The 13,392-nt window shown below is 43.6% G+C and overlaps 1 protein-coding gene across 1 annotated transcript; it reads left to right on the top strand.

Moving 5' to 3' along the window:
• Window positions 1-1,590: 1,590 nt before the first annotated feature.
• LOC118453243 (urea transporter 2-like) lies at window positions 1,591-8,995 on the top strand. Its single transcript, XM_035903080.1, has 8 exons — window positions 1,591-1,738; window positions 2,462-2,651; window positions 3,012-3,140; window positions 4,261-4,453; window positions 5,812-5,974; window positions 6,547-6,681; window positions 7,659-7,708; window positions 8,711-8,995. The coding sequence occupies exons 1-8, from the start codon at window positions 1,591-1,593 to the stop codon at window positions 8,885-8,887; spliced, it is 1,185 nt and encodes a 394-aa protein (XP_035758973.1). The 3' UTR covers window positions 8,888-8,995.
• The last annotated feature ends 4,397 nt before the right edge of the window (window positions 8,996-13,392 follow it).

Here is a 13,392-nt window from a genome sequence, read left to right as displayed (position 1 = left end):
CACCCGTATTTCTGAATTATGAAATCTCTTCCCCTGCTGTCAGGAAGGCTTTTACTGAAGTTCCAAGTGTGTCAAGGACTAACTCCAATAATTGCGTGCTTGTATCCTCTTATTTAGGCTATTAACTCACTACCTAAATTCTTTACTTCCTGCACAAGCTGTTACCGGTGAGACCTGGAGCAGCTCTGGTTCTGTACTCCCTCAACAAGGTACCTTGTCTTGTGTTTTCTTTGTCTGGACAATTACCAAGAATTACTCCTTCTCTTCAGGAAATGGAATATGCTTCAGGGAAAGGTTTGGCTGTTTTAACTTTGCTGACTTCACATTGAGAATAGGCCCTTAAACAAATAACGAATTGGCTATAGGACATTGCTTTTAAACTCCAGTACTTACAGTTAGGTGTAAGTCTCTGATCCACGGGCCTGAATGAAGATGTCTAGAGCTGTATGAGGTGCCAAAGGGTATTCCAGCAGCTCCTAATCCAAAGGCCTTGTCTCCCATAGGAAACCCTGTCTCTGCCAGCCCTGCATGGATGCTCTGAATACCTTATTTAGTCCTAAACACCCCTGTTTGGCCTATAACACTCCCCTACCTTATTTAAGTCTTGATATAGTGCCTGCTAAATTGAGTAAGAGTCTTTTCATTAGTTCCTGAGCATTTCTTACCACACATCCCAATCTGTGATCACCTATCTTGTCTTATGCTGAAGAGCAAAGGCCAGTGCAGACCATGTAACACCCTGCTGGGCAGCTGCCAGAGAGAAGAAGGTAACATGACTAAGGTGGAATGGAAAACAAGCACTCTGAATTTGCCCCTTAAGCTCTTAAATCACTGCTGAGTACTTCTAAAGATGGGGCAGCTGAAAAGTGCAATTCAACACAGAAAAAAAATGTACGTACATAGGCATGTGAATAATGGAGTAAGGCACCACGAACAACCCGTAAGCTAAGACCATGCTCATGAGAAAGGCTGAGCTGATCCCAGCCGGTAACTGTATAGAGACCCATAATCCTAACTTTAGGTACCTATTACTGATGGCTGATGGATGAATTCAAACTGGAAATATGGGTTAAGCAGCAGGGGAAACTTAATCATTGAAGCAGCTTCCTAGATTGTGGTTCAACTTCTATCAACACCTGTGCTCAGCTTCTATTGATTTGAATCCTGAGGTAAGCTGTAACTTCTGTGAAGCCAGTGTCTCCTAATGCTGTCTTGCTCTTCTCAGAGCAAATCAAGAGCTGCTTGGTTTCTAGAAAACATGGTACAGCTGAGCAGGGCTTTAAAATCAGGTGAAATACCACTACGACCATGCCACAAGGCTCAGTGGTTCCTTCTAGTGTTCAAATCTATGACTGCAAGCAAGTCTGGAAGGACAGCACAGGGTCCCAAGAGCACGTGAAGAATGAATGTGCTCACGGAGAAATGAAAATCAGGGGTTCAGAGTAAGGATTTTCCTCTTTCTGGCTCCAAAATAACACGTGGTGAGCAATAATAATATGTGGTAGAGAGAATAAACAGGGATCAGTAAAAGGCATTGTAATTAATTTTTTTTTTCTCCCTTGAATTTTACCAAAGGGTCAGAACACCAACATGGAAAATAGTGTTGATGTCAAGATAGAAACCAAGGGGGAAAGAAAGCCAATAAAGCAGAATCCACTGAGCAAAGCTGGGAAGAGAATCTGCAGAGCTGTTGGGTACATCACAGGAGACATGAAGGAATTTGGAACCTGGCTGAAAGGTAAAGCTACGTCATCATGACTAATTAGGGGGTTCCAAAGAAGAATTACATCAAAGGGGTAATAACTAACTTCTCAGTAACGTTATTCAAGTTGAAGCATTACAGAAACTACCTCTGCCCTGATTTATTTCCATCTTATAGGAAAAAATCAGCTTTGTGCAGAGAGCCACGTATTGCTTAAATCTTGAGGATGACTGAGATGACATTTACCTCCGACATGTCATGTACAAAGTGAATTTAGTCCCAGAGAACATAACCCAAGATGGTTATTCTGTGCTCTGCCATCCTTCATAACCCTCCCCGTCCTTTCAGCTGAGCAGTTTCTGTAAAGCCTAATGCCACTGTGAAGTTAAATTACACATATATAGGTGTGTTTTGTCCCCATAATAAATCAGCAATGGAATACACACACAATTTGCCATCTGAGGAACAGACATCATAAATTAGCCAGTCCAAATGAAACTGGCCCAGGGTACTTTATAACAGGGGACTCTGGCAACCACACTGTTCATCTCAGTTTTCCAGCTGTAAGACTTCAGTATAGACCATAATAAATCCCAGTCAGGTTTTACAGTCTCGTTGATTCATTGCTTCAGTCATGCTGCCAAATTCCACTGCCAAAACTCTTCCTGAGTTTCAAAAAAAACCCCATCCTGAATCAGTATCACCTGTGAATTCTGGGAGGGCTTTTTATTATTTATTATTTAATTTGATCTCTTCCAGATAAGCCCCTCGTGATCCAGTTTATTGACTGGGTGCTGCGTGGGATATCCCAGGTGATGTTTGTCAACAATCCCCTCAGCGGGCTTATCATAGTTGCTGGTTTCCTGGTGCAGAACCCATGGTGGACGCTCACAGGCTGCTTGGGAACTGTTGTCTCAACTTTAACAGCGCTTATTCTGGGTCAGGACAGGTAAGTCCATCCTCTTCCCCTTCAAAACCAGACTGTCACTTCAGTGGTGACTTATGTGTTAAGGAAGAGACATGGACAAACAGCATGTATCTAGCCTTCACTGGCTATGTATCTGGTCTGGAAGGACCAGCCAGATCTTCCCATCAGCTGCATCTGATGCAGGGGGACACTGGACGTAGCTACAGAAGGGGTAGCTGGGGCTGAGAGGACATGAGACTCAAGCATGTGAAACTGAAGGGCAGTGCACAAGCCTTGGCAGGCCATCGTCCCACAGTCACAACTGCATGGGGAAGGAGGGGGTGATGCGAGCAAAGCACCCATGGGAGAAAGGATCTCAAGGTGGTTGTCTCTTTCACACAGATCAGCCATTGCGGCAGGCCTGTATGGCTACAACGGGGTCTTGGTGGGATTGCTCATGGCCGTCTTCTCTGCTAAGGGAGACTACCACTGGTGGCTTCTGCTGCCGGTAGCACTGGTGTCCATGACGTGGTAAGTCAGATGGCTCCCCTGCTTCTTATTCCAGTCCCAGTGTCCCCACATCAAGACTGAGCAGTGGTATTTTTATGCACTATGCAGACTACAATGGGAAAAATACAAAACTGGCATGTATGTGCTACTAACTCTGTATCATTATTTGCACTTTTAAATTCAAATGTAATCCTGAAACAAATAAAATACCCACATAATCACAAATAAACCCAATGGGAAAAAGGAAAACTGATGGCTGATCATATGTAATTCAATGCCCTAAATATTAGCCATATTGCTACGATACATCAATTCATTTTTGTCTCAAGAGTAACGTTATTTTAACCATTCCCTACCACCACCAACCACAAGTGTTTCATCTATTTAAGCCACCATATAAAAATGTCATGAAAATTTACCTCTCCAGGCACAGAAGCTGTTCAGTGGTCCCATGATGTGATGGTTGATGTTAATGAAAACAAACAACTAATAATACTTTACCCATATATATGACAACATCATCTGTTAGGTATTTGGACAGAAAATTTTGAAAGCTGGTCTTTCACCCCTAAGACGTCTAGTTGGAGACGGGCAAACCCCGCATATTATCTGTCTGCCTGAACACCATTTAGTGTTGTACTCATTTTAATAAGCACAACTTTGATCAACTTTGATGTCAGCCCTTACTTCTGATCCATAAGCTTGAACAAGGACATGCATCCGCCTTCACAGATCACTCAGACCTGGCACAGGTGTCCTAAATCCAGTCCACTTCAGTAAGTAAAAAAATAAAAAAAGTAAACACCGAGACTGAGCTGTGGAATAACCCCATTAAATCACTGGATCCTCCACACGAGAGGAGGATCTTGGCTCCTTCATGGTCACCAAATTCACCCCATGTATTGCATAACATGTCAGGAATCCGTACATTGCTGACTGCCCTGGGAAGGGTAGGAAATTTACCAAGTGACCCTAGCACATCTCTGATTTTATCAGAAAGACTGAGGAAATTAAACAGCTTTTTTTTTTTTTTTTTTTTTTTTAAATAGAGTGAAACGCCTGCAGCTGTTTTTTTTGTTGGTGGGGTTTTTTTCTGCCTAGCTGACAAGCTCCTAGTGAGATCATTTCATTCTTCTTTCAGCCCTGTTTTCACCAGCGCTTTAGGCTCAGTCTTCTGTAAGTGGGATCTGCCTGTTTTCACCTTGCCTTTCAACTTGGCCTTGACCCTCTATCTGGCTGCATCAGGACCCCATAACCTCTTCTTCCCTACAACTGTCATTCAGCCTGCAATAGCAACACCAAACTTCACCTGGACAGATGCTGAAATGCCAATGGTAGGATGCCCTAAATGCCTTCTCCATTTACAAAGTAAACCACTACGGAATCGTATTACCTTCCTTTACATTACTGCATTATGGCCTGGCAATACCAGCTGCCATTGTAAGATAGCTATTATCCAAAACATAAAGGCTTACTGTGGAAAATGCCATTTTTGATAGCTTGAAAATAAGAATCTTTCTGGTATCTGGTATCTTTCATTTACAGTTGGATCTAAATTATAATCTTCAAAGAGTGTCTACAATCTAATTGCCCGTTACCGTGTGTATACTGATCAGTGCCCCCACAAATAAGGTTGTGCTGAGACTACCAGTTATCTCACAGGTTAATCTTAGTTTTCCACGTAGAGAGTGCTGTGTTTCTAGATTTGCACCTTTCTGACCAGAAACAAGCAAGCAGATATTACTATGGAAGAATGGTTACAAAGTTGGGCACAGGCACGTGTTCACATACTTTTAGTTAATATTCAAGTGGGACCTTTAAAAAAAAAATTATTCTGCATAGCACGGTAAACAACATAGATACTAACTGGAGTAATAGATTTCCCCTAAGGCTCAGTGGACTATTTTGAGGGGTTCCAAGGGAGCGATTAGGAAAAAGAAGTTAATTGACACTAAATAGCAATCCACACGAGTGACATTTCAAAAGGAATGTTTACCACGATGCATAATGTTATGGGGATCACAGATGGGCTGTTCCACATGAAGGAACACAACATTTTGACAAAATGTGTCTTAAAACCATCTCTAAGCTGTAACCAAGTTGGGCTCCATCCCACCAACCCAGCAACTCTCATTCATATTCCTAGTGAATCCCAAGGGAGTTTCAGGTATATAAACCTATCAGGGACATGGCCTTACCCGAGTGAAGTCTTGTAACTCTGGACAAGCCATTACTGGCCATTTCATCCTTGGATCTGCTCACTCAGAGGCAAATATCTTCCCAAAGGCATCGCCTACCTGAGCACTTCTGTTTCCAAGATTCACTGTCATGCTCCGTAACAGCATGCAAAAGTGGCCGAGTCAGCAGCATGTGTAAAGATGATGAGCAAACCCTTCCAAAGTCTTCTCACAAAAGACATTTAGCTTTGATATTAGAGCAGAAAAACCGGCAGAGGAGCTCATGGCTAGGGAATAAGGCATGAACCATTTTCATTGAAGGGGAAACCCTGTGGAAATGCCCTGCTGCCTCCCGAGTAGCGTTCAAACTTTCCACTTACAGTCCACAAAGAGAGACTGCATCCGACAAATGCTGAACACGAATGTGGCCAAGAAAAATAGGCTTTAAAAAAAGAAAAATGAAATTACAAAGCTGATAACAAATTATCTTTTTTTTTGTTTTTTAATTCCTGCAGCTCCTGCAATCTATTCCAGTCGGGGTGGGTCAGGTTTATGGCTGCAATAACCCCTGGACTGGGGGAATTTTCCTAATTGCTGTATTTATCTCTTCTCCGCTCATTTGTCTCAATGCGGCAATTGGATCAGCAGTGGGGATGCTGGCAGGGAAGGATTTGACTTGTGTCACAGATTTATATAAAAGCATGGAGAATAAAAGAGGAACTGCAATGAATGGAGCTTTTACAGTCACAAATGTTTCTTCCATTGGAGAATGACTGCTTGAAAAAAAATATATATATACACTTCCATTTTAAGAATGCTTTTGATCTACTTCCCCATTCCCTTACCTCATTTTGCGATGGTGGAAATCTTCAGAAGAAAGAAGAGTATTTTTGGCTGAAATGACTTTTTATCGTTAAATACTTCATTTCTGAATATATTCTGATGGTTTTAGGAGCAGCTTAATAAAAGCCATAGCCATCAGTCTGAACGCTCAGGCCTCAGGGATGCATTTAGAGTTCACATATATGCTCATTCACTCATATATCTTCTGCTGAAATCGTATGGCCAAATTCAGCTCAGCAGCTCCAGGGAAACTGATTGCATTAGATTAAAGTGGCTTTAGTCTTAGACTGTAGCAACACGACTGCTACATATGCAAGCTAGAGACCTAAAAAGTTGAATTCCTGCCATTTCTAGCTGACTTCTATCTCTTTGGCCAAGGAATGACACATCTTTGACTTATTTTGCAGCACTGAGCTTAGCAACACCTTTTAGCAAAATCTACTCCGGCTTGTGGGGCTACAACAGCTCCCTCTCATGCGTTGCCATCGGCGGCATGTTCTACGCTTTCACCTGGCAGACACATTTGCTGGCAATTGCCTGTGGTACGTACCCTATGGATTTTCACTGCTGCTGTGTTTCCTTTTGAAGTGAGGCATTTATAGGAGAGGTGGGCTGAAGCCAGATGACCACCTCTAGACAGGCAGATGGACTTAGGCGAGACTGATGAATGATGGAGCCGGACGTTGGAGCCATTGCTGTAACGTACCCCGACAAAATGAAAGCACTGCTTTCGCTTTCAGCCAAGGGTTGTGTTCAGAGAAAGAGATGTCATCAGTGGACGACGATTAACTAAGGGGTCTGAAACTAGATGCTTAGTTTTGAGGCTTTAATTGTGTGTGTTCAACATTGTTGGATGAATCGTATTGGTTTTTCCAATCACAGATACCAGCTCAAATTCCTTCTTTGGAGAAGGAAATACCTAAACTTTGAGAAAACTGCAGCTCAAGATCAATCTGCACTTATACAGCTGGAGTTGGACAGCACAGCTTCCCTAGTCTATTGAAATGGATACCGAAGACATGAGCTAGGCAACACAGAATGATCAAAGAATTATTTATAAGGCAGTTTCATATGAAATTTCAATATCACAGTGAGCTGGGAGCGAAACGATTGCTCATTCAGTGCTCACATAAAAAAGATTTAGCTTTGTATCTCATTGACCCAACTGCTAGCCCTGGAAGCTGGAGAGATGAGGGTGGAAAGGTTGTTTTCCTGTTTAACCACATCCATCAAGCTGCATATTTTTCATGTCACTGCATTTTTCAAAAGCCTCTGCTTCTATAATCACACTTTTCAGCATTCCGGGTTTATTGTTGTTTTTTTTTATTTATTTTGTTCTTTCCATAAGTTAGGGGTTGGAGGAGACACAGGGCAAAGGAAAGAGCTTTAAGAAGGGGCTATCCAGGCACAGTCACAAATATTGGTTGAGCTATGCAAGGCAGTGTGAGAGATGTTTGTCCTTGCTGGTTTCCTCCATGAGCACCGGAACTCACCAGAAATTAACTTTTCTTTTTCACAGCACTCTTCAGTGCCTACCTCGGAGCAGCAGTGACTAACATGTTGTCTGTGGTAAGTGGTGTATCAGCTAAGGTACTGCTTCCAACAGCAGGTTTGAACACTCTGTATTCTCCTGGCCTGTCAGGCAAGATACCAAGACTTGGAGAACAATTCAGCCAAAGGCAGAGCTGATCCAGGAGAGGGGACACTATCTGCCCAGGGGTTTGGTGTGGTTCCCACTGAAATAGGACACTTGCATCATCACTTACCACTTTTCATCCTTGGAGCTTGCATGCGCTTCCACAGTTCAGCCCTCAACACCTCTGAGATAACTATATGTCTTATACTTAGCGCCTGAAGCGATTGAGAAAAGGGTCCTCCACATACATAAAGAAACCTCAAATTTTGTTTAATTGCTTTGCCCCAAGTGTGAAAAGGTGGTCAGTACAACAGCCCAGGGAAAAGCCTAATGCCTCTTGGTATCCACTCCTGTCACACCTCCATCTGTTCCTGTCTCATCTCCATCCAGGACCACTGCAGAGTTACAAAGAGAAGGCAGCCTTCTCACCAGAGCTGGTAGATGTTGCAGGCTAATGCAGAGTGTCAAGATCTCATAAAGAAATCCTGCCTCCCCAGGGAGAGACTCCATGCAAAACCAAGTCAAGAAAATCTTTTTAGTAGGGCCAGCAGCGACAAGACAAGGGGTAATGGTTTTAAACTAAACCAGGGTAGGTTTAGACTAGATATAAGGAAGAAATTCTTTACAATGAGGGTGGTGAAACACTGGAACAGGTTGCCCAGAGAGGTGGTGGAGGCCCCATCCCTGGAAGCATTCAAGGCCAGGTTGGATGGGGCTCTGAGCAACCTGATCTGGTTAGTGGTGTCCCTGCTTCTGCAGCGGGGTTGGACTAGATGACGTCTAGGGGTCCCTTCCAACCCAAAACATTCTATGATTCTATGATTCCTTGAAAACCTTTGTTCCAAGCTGCCTGGCTCAGAGTTTTGTTCAAGGGCTGGGGGACCAAATGAAAGAAAGACACATAGTAAATCAGTGGTTTGTATTTTTCTTTGCAGTTTGGGGTGCCATCAGGAACCTGGTCTTTTTGCTTGTCTGCGCTGACCTTCCTGTTAATAACCACAAACAACTCCGCCATCTACAAGCTACCACTCTCCAAAGTCACCTACCCAGAAGCCAACCGAGCTTATTATCTGAAGATGAAGAAACATCAGAGGTCTTGCTGTGAGGTATAAAGACCCTAGAAGAGAGACACTTTGCAGATTTTAAGGCAAGAGTGAAAGGTGTTTCCCCTAAAAATGTGATTTGTGTGCTACGAAGTCAAAAGGCCAAAAAAAAAAAAATCACAACTTTCTGAGTGGAGAAACTTTTTCCACCACATTCATTGTTCTATCCTGATTAGATAGGACTGTGCTGGAAGGACTTTTCCCAAGATCAGTCTGTAATGATTTGAAAGCACATATGCCTGAAAAGACACTTGAATTTTAAGCAGTGGGGAAATTACCTAGAAATTGAAAAAAAAAAAAAAATCTATTTGTGAAATCCAAGTCATAGCAATCGGATGTAAAGCAATAAAGAGCAGAGCATCTCTCAGCATCTGATGGGATTCCTAATTATTGGCTAGAACCAGCTTACAACAGCAATAGGATACATCTTAGAGAGCTTCATGGTAGCAGAGAAGTGGAATAAAGAGTACCCTTTGCTAAGTAGAACTAGGTGGTGAAGAATTCTGCCTGGAGGATCTCTCAAGCTGGGTGGAGAGAGATGTGCAATAGCAATCATCACACATGAGATGGACACAGATAAATTGCAGGCAGCATCGCTAACACTTGCAAGACCTGTGGTAAAAATCACACTAACGGCAGGCAGGGGTTGTCTCTAAGCCCCAGATTTTGGATGGTTTAGTTTGCACTAGGCTCTAAGATTTCATGAAAAAAATGTTTCAGGCCTACCCAGTTGCAGAGAAAAAATCTGTAAACCCAAGGCCAAGAAAGTAAATGCCAGTGAAAATCTTTTTCTACAAAAAAAAAAAAAAAAAAAAAAAAAGTAAGAAGTTTCATGATTTTGTGTTAATCTCATGATTTTTTACTTGAACCTGGTCATGGGTTAGCAAAGGAGGAGACAGCAGTGAAGTCATTGCTGTCCCTTTCCTATGCAATAAAATGGCTCAGTTCAGTCAGTGCACAAGTGGAACTACTTTGAGCTGATCTTCTTGACCTCTCTCCCTACACCATCCCCCTCAACCCACAAAGGTCAAGCAGCAAAGCGGTGCAGCGTCCCTGCCTGCTGCTGAAGTTGCTGCTCTGCCATCTCCCTCCACACCGCAATGGGAAGAGGACGGTTGGAGGACCGGTGGCCGTGGCAGAGGTCTGCAGCAGACCAGCCTTGTGCCACCTCTGCACAGGCTCCCGGGGCCTGCAGGCGGGGATGGAGGAAGCTGACCTTGCACGCAGCAGCGCTGGTCACCTCAATGGGTATTAACTTGGCCACCTTTCTGCCTGGCTCATCGGGACACTCCATCTCACGATGAAGCTGGCATCTTCACTGCAAATACTCCACATGCTCAGGCCCTTCAGTTGGCATCAGCCTACATGCAGTAACGTCGTCCCTGGGAAAGCAGAACAAAAAGTGTTCCTCTTGTAGCAGAGGAAATAAAAAGTAGCCTGCGAATAGTGGTACTGCTGATTTTTGAGGTTGGGAAAAAAAACCAACCACAAAGAGGTCTTTTTACGAACACCAAAAAGAGCCGAGTGATAAATATTTGGGATGAACTGCTGGCAGTATTTTCTGGTGAAGTGTTAGGTTCTCAGATGTTTGACAGTATTTCTGTATGACTGACACTCCAGAGATCACTTGGAAAAATGTACCATTTGCTGTGTTTTACTTGGTAAATAGCTACATAATATTGTGTGGATTTGATTTTTAAAACAAACACTCATACTTCTTTGAGTTTGGTATAAGTTTTTCTCTATTTGTCATCACTAAGCTCCTCCAAAGATAGGTTACCTCTTAAATAAGTAGCCTAGAAGACGTTGGAAAATAGAATTATTAAATCAGTGTATGGGGGGACATTTAGGAAACTTCTAAGTTCTGCTCTTTGCACCTACAACATTTTGCTGCATCAATACCTTCTTAAATGTACCAGTGCAAAGTCTGCGTCTGTACAGGAGGTACGATCAGCCAAAGGCACAGTGTTGTGCCTGCAGACCTACGGTCAGAGCTGGAAACCTCCTCGAGGCCCGATGAGCATTCGTTCCTAGGGGAGATGCTGAACCAACTCCCAGACTGGGGTTAGACAAGGTCATGTTCTGTCCAGACCTCTCCACTTGTCAAATTGTGATGGAAGAGGTTATATTTTGGCGTCTGAACTGACTTCTCCCCACCCAGGACCATGTGTGCCCCAGAGAAGCAAACCGACAAAGGCTAGCTTTCACTCCTGTGTCAAAATCCGCGCTTAGGTAAGAGTGCACGCTTTATGACCAGCAGATTTCCTCCGACTGGTGCTATTTCAGCTTGCTGTTGCTGAGCAACAGGGATATTTTGGCAATACTGTAAAGAAACCATATGCACAGAAGAGAAAAACAACAAAAGATGAAGGCCATGTCTCAGCCATTAGAAAGACTTTGCACATCACTCAGAATTAATTCTTCATTTTATGCTATCATTCATTCTTCCCATCACCCCATGCAAAATAACAGGTATTTGGTAATTTGACATGTATATCTGTCAGAATATGCATACCGTGCTTTTTCCCATTACTGTTCATAATGCAGTCTTTGCCTACAGGACTAATTTATCTTATTATTGAAATTGTGCTTTTTTTTTTTCCTTTTTTTTTTTTTCCCTTTACATCAAATAAATGCTATTCAAGTCACAAATTTTTTTCAAGCACTCTTTTTGCATTCTTGTTCTTGGCACACAGAGGATATCAGGCTCAAAAGAAACATTTATGCTGGGCAGGAGTTTTGGGGCCTTTTCCTGGACTACTTCCCTCTCAGTGCCAGCAGAACATAGAAAGAGAGATGTCACTGCATTTAACGTTTCTAAAATAAAATAAAAAATTTAAAAAAATTAAAACCAAACCCGCAACACCAAACAACTTGAAAACAATGGCATGTTCTTGGAAAACAGATTTCCTCCAAAAGTCTAACTCAAATGAACTGTCTCACTGGCATTTCCTAGTTCACTCTCATTGCTTCCATCTGACGTGCACAATTCTCCCCAAAACTCCCAGTTCCATACCAAGCAATTGTCCCATTTGTCTCCACCATCTGACACTGGCATGTCTCCTGCCCCCCAGTACCCTCTGCCGCCGCTCAGCTGCCCACCAGCCCTGGCTGCAGCCACGCACCTCGTAGTCCTGCATGGGGTCTACAAATGGATGTAAGGGGAGGGAAAGCATCAATAACAACTTAAGACAAGCGATCGTGGTATGCTGAGCAAGGACCAGCAGCTTTTTGTCAGCAGAGTTCACTCCTCTCCCCTCCCAAAGCAGTGCTGCTTCCTCACGGAGCCCAGGGTGGTATGCTGGTGACACCAGCAGCGGTACCAAGAAGTGGGCTGTGGACTACAGCCCTTGTTTCCCCTTCCACCAGTAAACCAGTATCTGGGCAAACGCGCAAGAGGCTGATATTTGCCTGTGCAGCAAAGACGCTGCACCCTTGGTGATGATGAACGGGGAGGAAACGTTCAGCCCAGGACACCTGAAGACCAGGCCCAAGAGTCAGCTGCAGAAGCAGGACCGAAAGCAGGAGGTACGAGTGCAGCACAGCAGTATTCTCGATGCTCAAATATGGGGGCATGCAACAATACAATCTCCTTTATCTGATCCTCCAGGACTGTTGCAGGTCATGTTTGGTTTCACCGTGTTGTACATGAAATATAAACAGTATAAAGAACGCTTGTGTTGATAATTATCTAATCTTTCGAATCTTGACATTTAGTGTAAAGGGTAGAACTGACACAGAATTTGGCCACAGCTAGGAATAATTCACCCGCTAAGAAGGACACCAGCCATGAGGAAGCAGGGCTGCACGTTCAAGAGAAATACTTGACTGTTTCCCCCTCCGAGTACAAACACTGAAAAGGCTACTATGGCAAGTGAATTGTTAGACACAAACGAACATCTTCCTGATGCTTTATCTTGCCATGGGAACGTGCCTTCAGGTGGTAAGGCTTTTTTTTTTTGTTACCAGGAGTTCAGTTTACCTGGGATGTCAAATGAGATGGGGACAAGGTATAACTCTCAAAGCAAATGCCACCCGATGACTTCAGACCCTCACCCTACTTATTCTCAGAGCCACAGGTAGGATAAGGCCATTGGCAATTGGTTTCCACACAGGGAAAGTGTTTCCACAAATGGGAAGTGTTTAAGCAGGAGTTGGAAGCCTTAATATTTCATAGAACTGGGCCAGAAGACCTGGGCTGAGATCCCCAAAGGCTACATCCATGCTGGTAAATGAAAAGGATCAGGTGCTGGCACACAGACACCGACCCTGCTTGAGTGAGCATATATGCCCTGGCACCATCCCAGCCTTTGCCAGCCAGCATCCACCAGACAGTGCCTAAACACAGCTCAGCAAGCAGCGTGGACCTCTCTTGGCTCCTCAGCACCTCCTACACCAGCTAATAGTGAAAGACATCTCGCTTGCAAAGGACATCTGAAGGTTAAATTACCCACCTTGAGGTTGAGCCCTCCCTGACTTGCCATCGCATCTCAATGCAAAGTACAACAACTTTG

Source organism: Egretta garzetta, unplaced genomic scaffold (genome assembly GCF_000687185.1).
Source record: "Egretta garzetta isolate BGI_Z169 unplaced genomic scaffold, ASM68718v1 scaffold179, whole genome shotgun sequence".
Taxonomy (NCBI): domain Eukaryota; kingdom Metazoa; phylum Chordata; class Aves; order Pelecaniformes; family Ardeidae; genus Egretta; species Egretta garzetta.
This window is presented reverse-complemented; position numbering and strand designations above follow the sequence as displayed.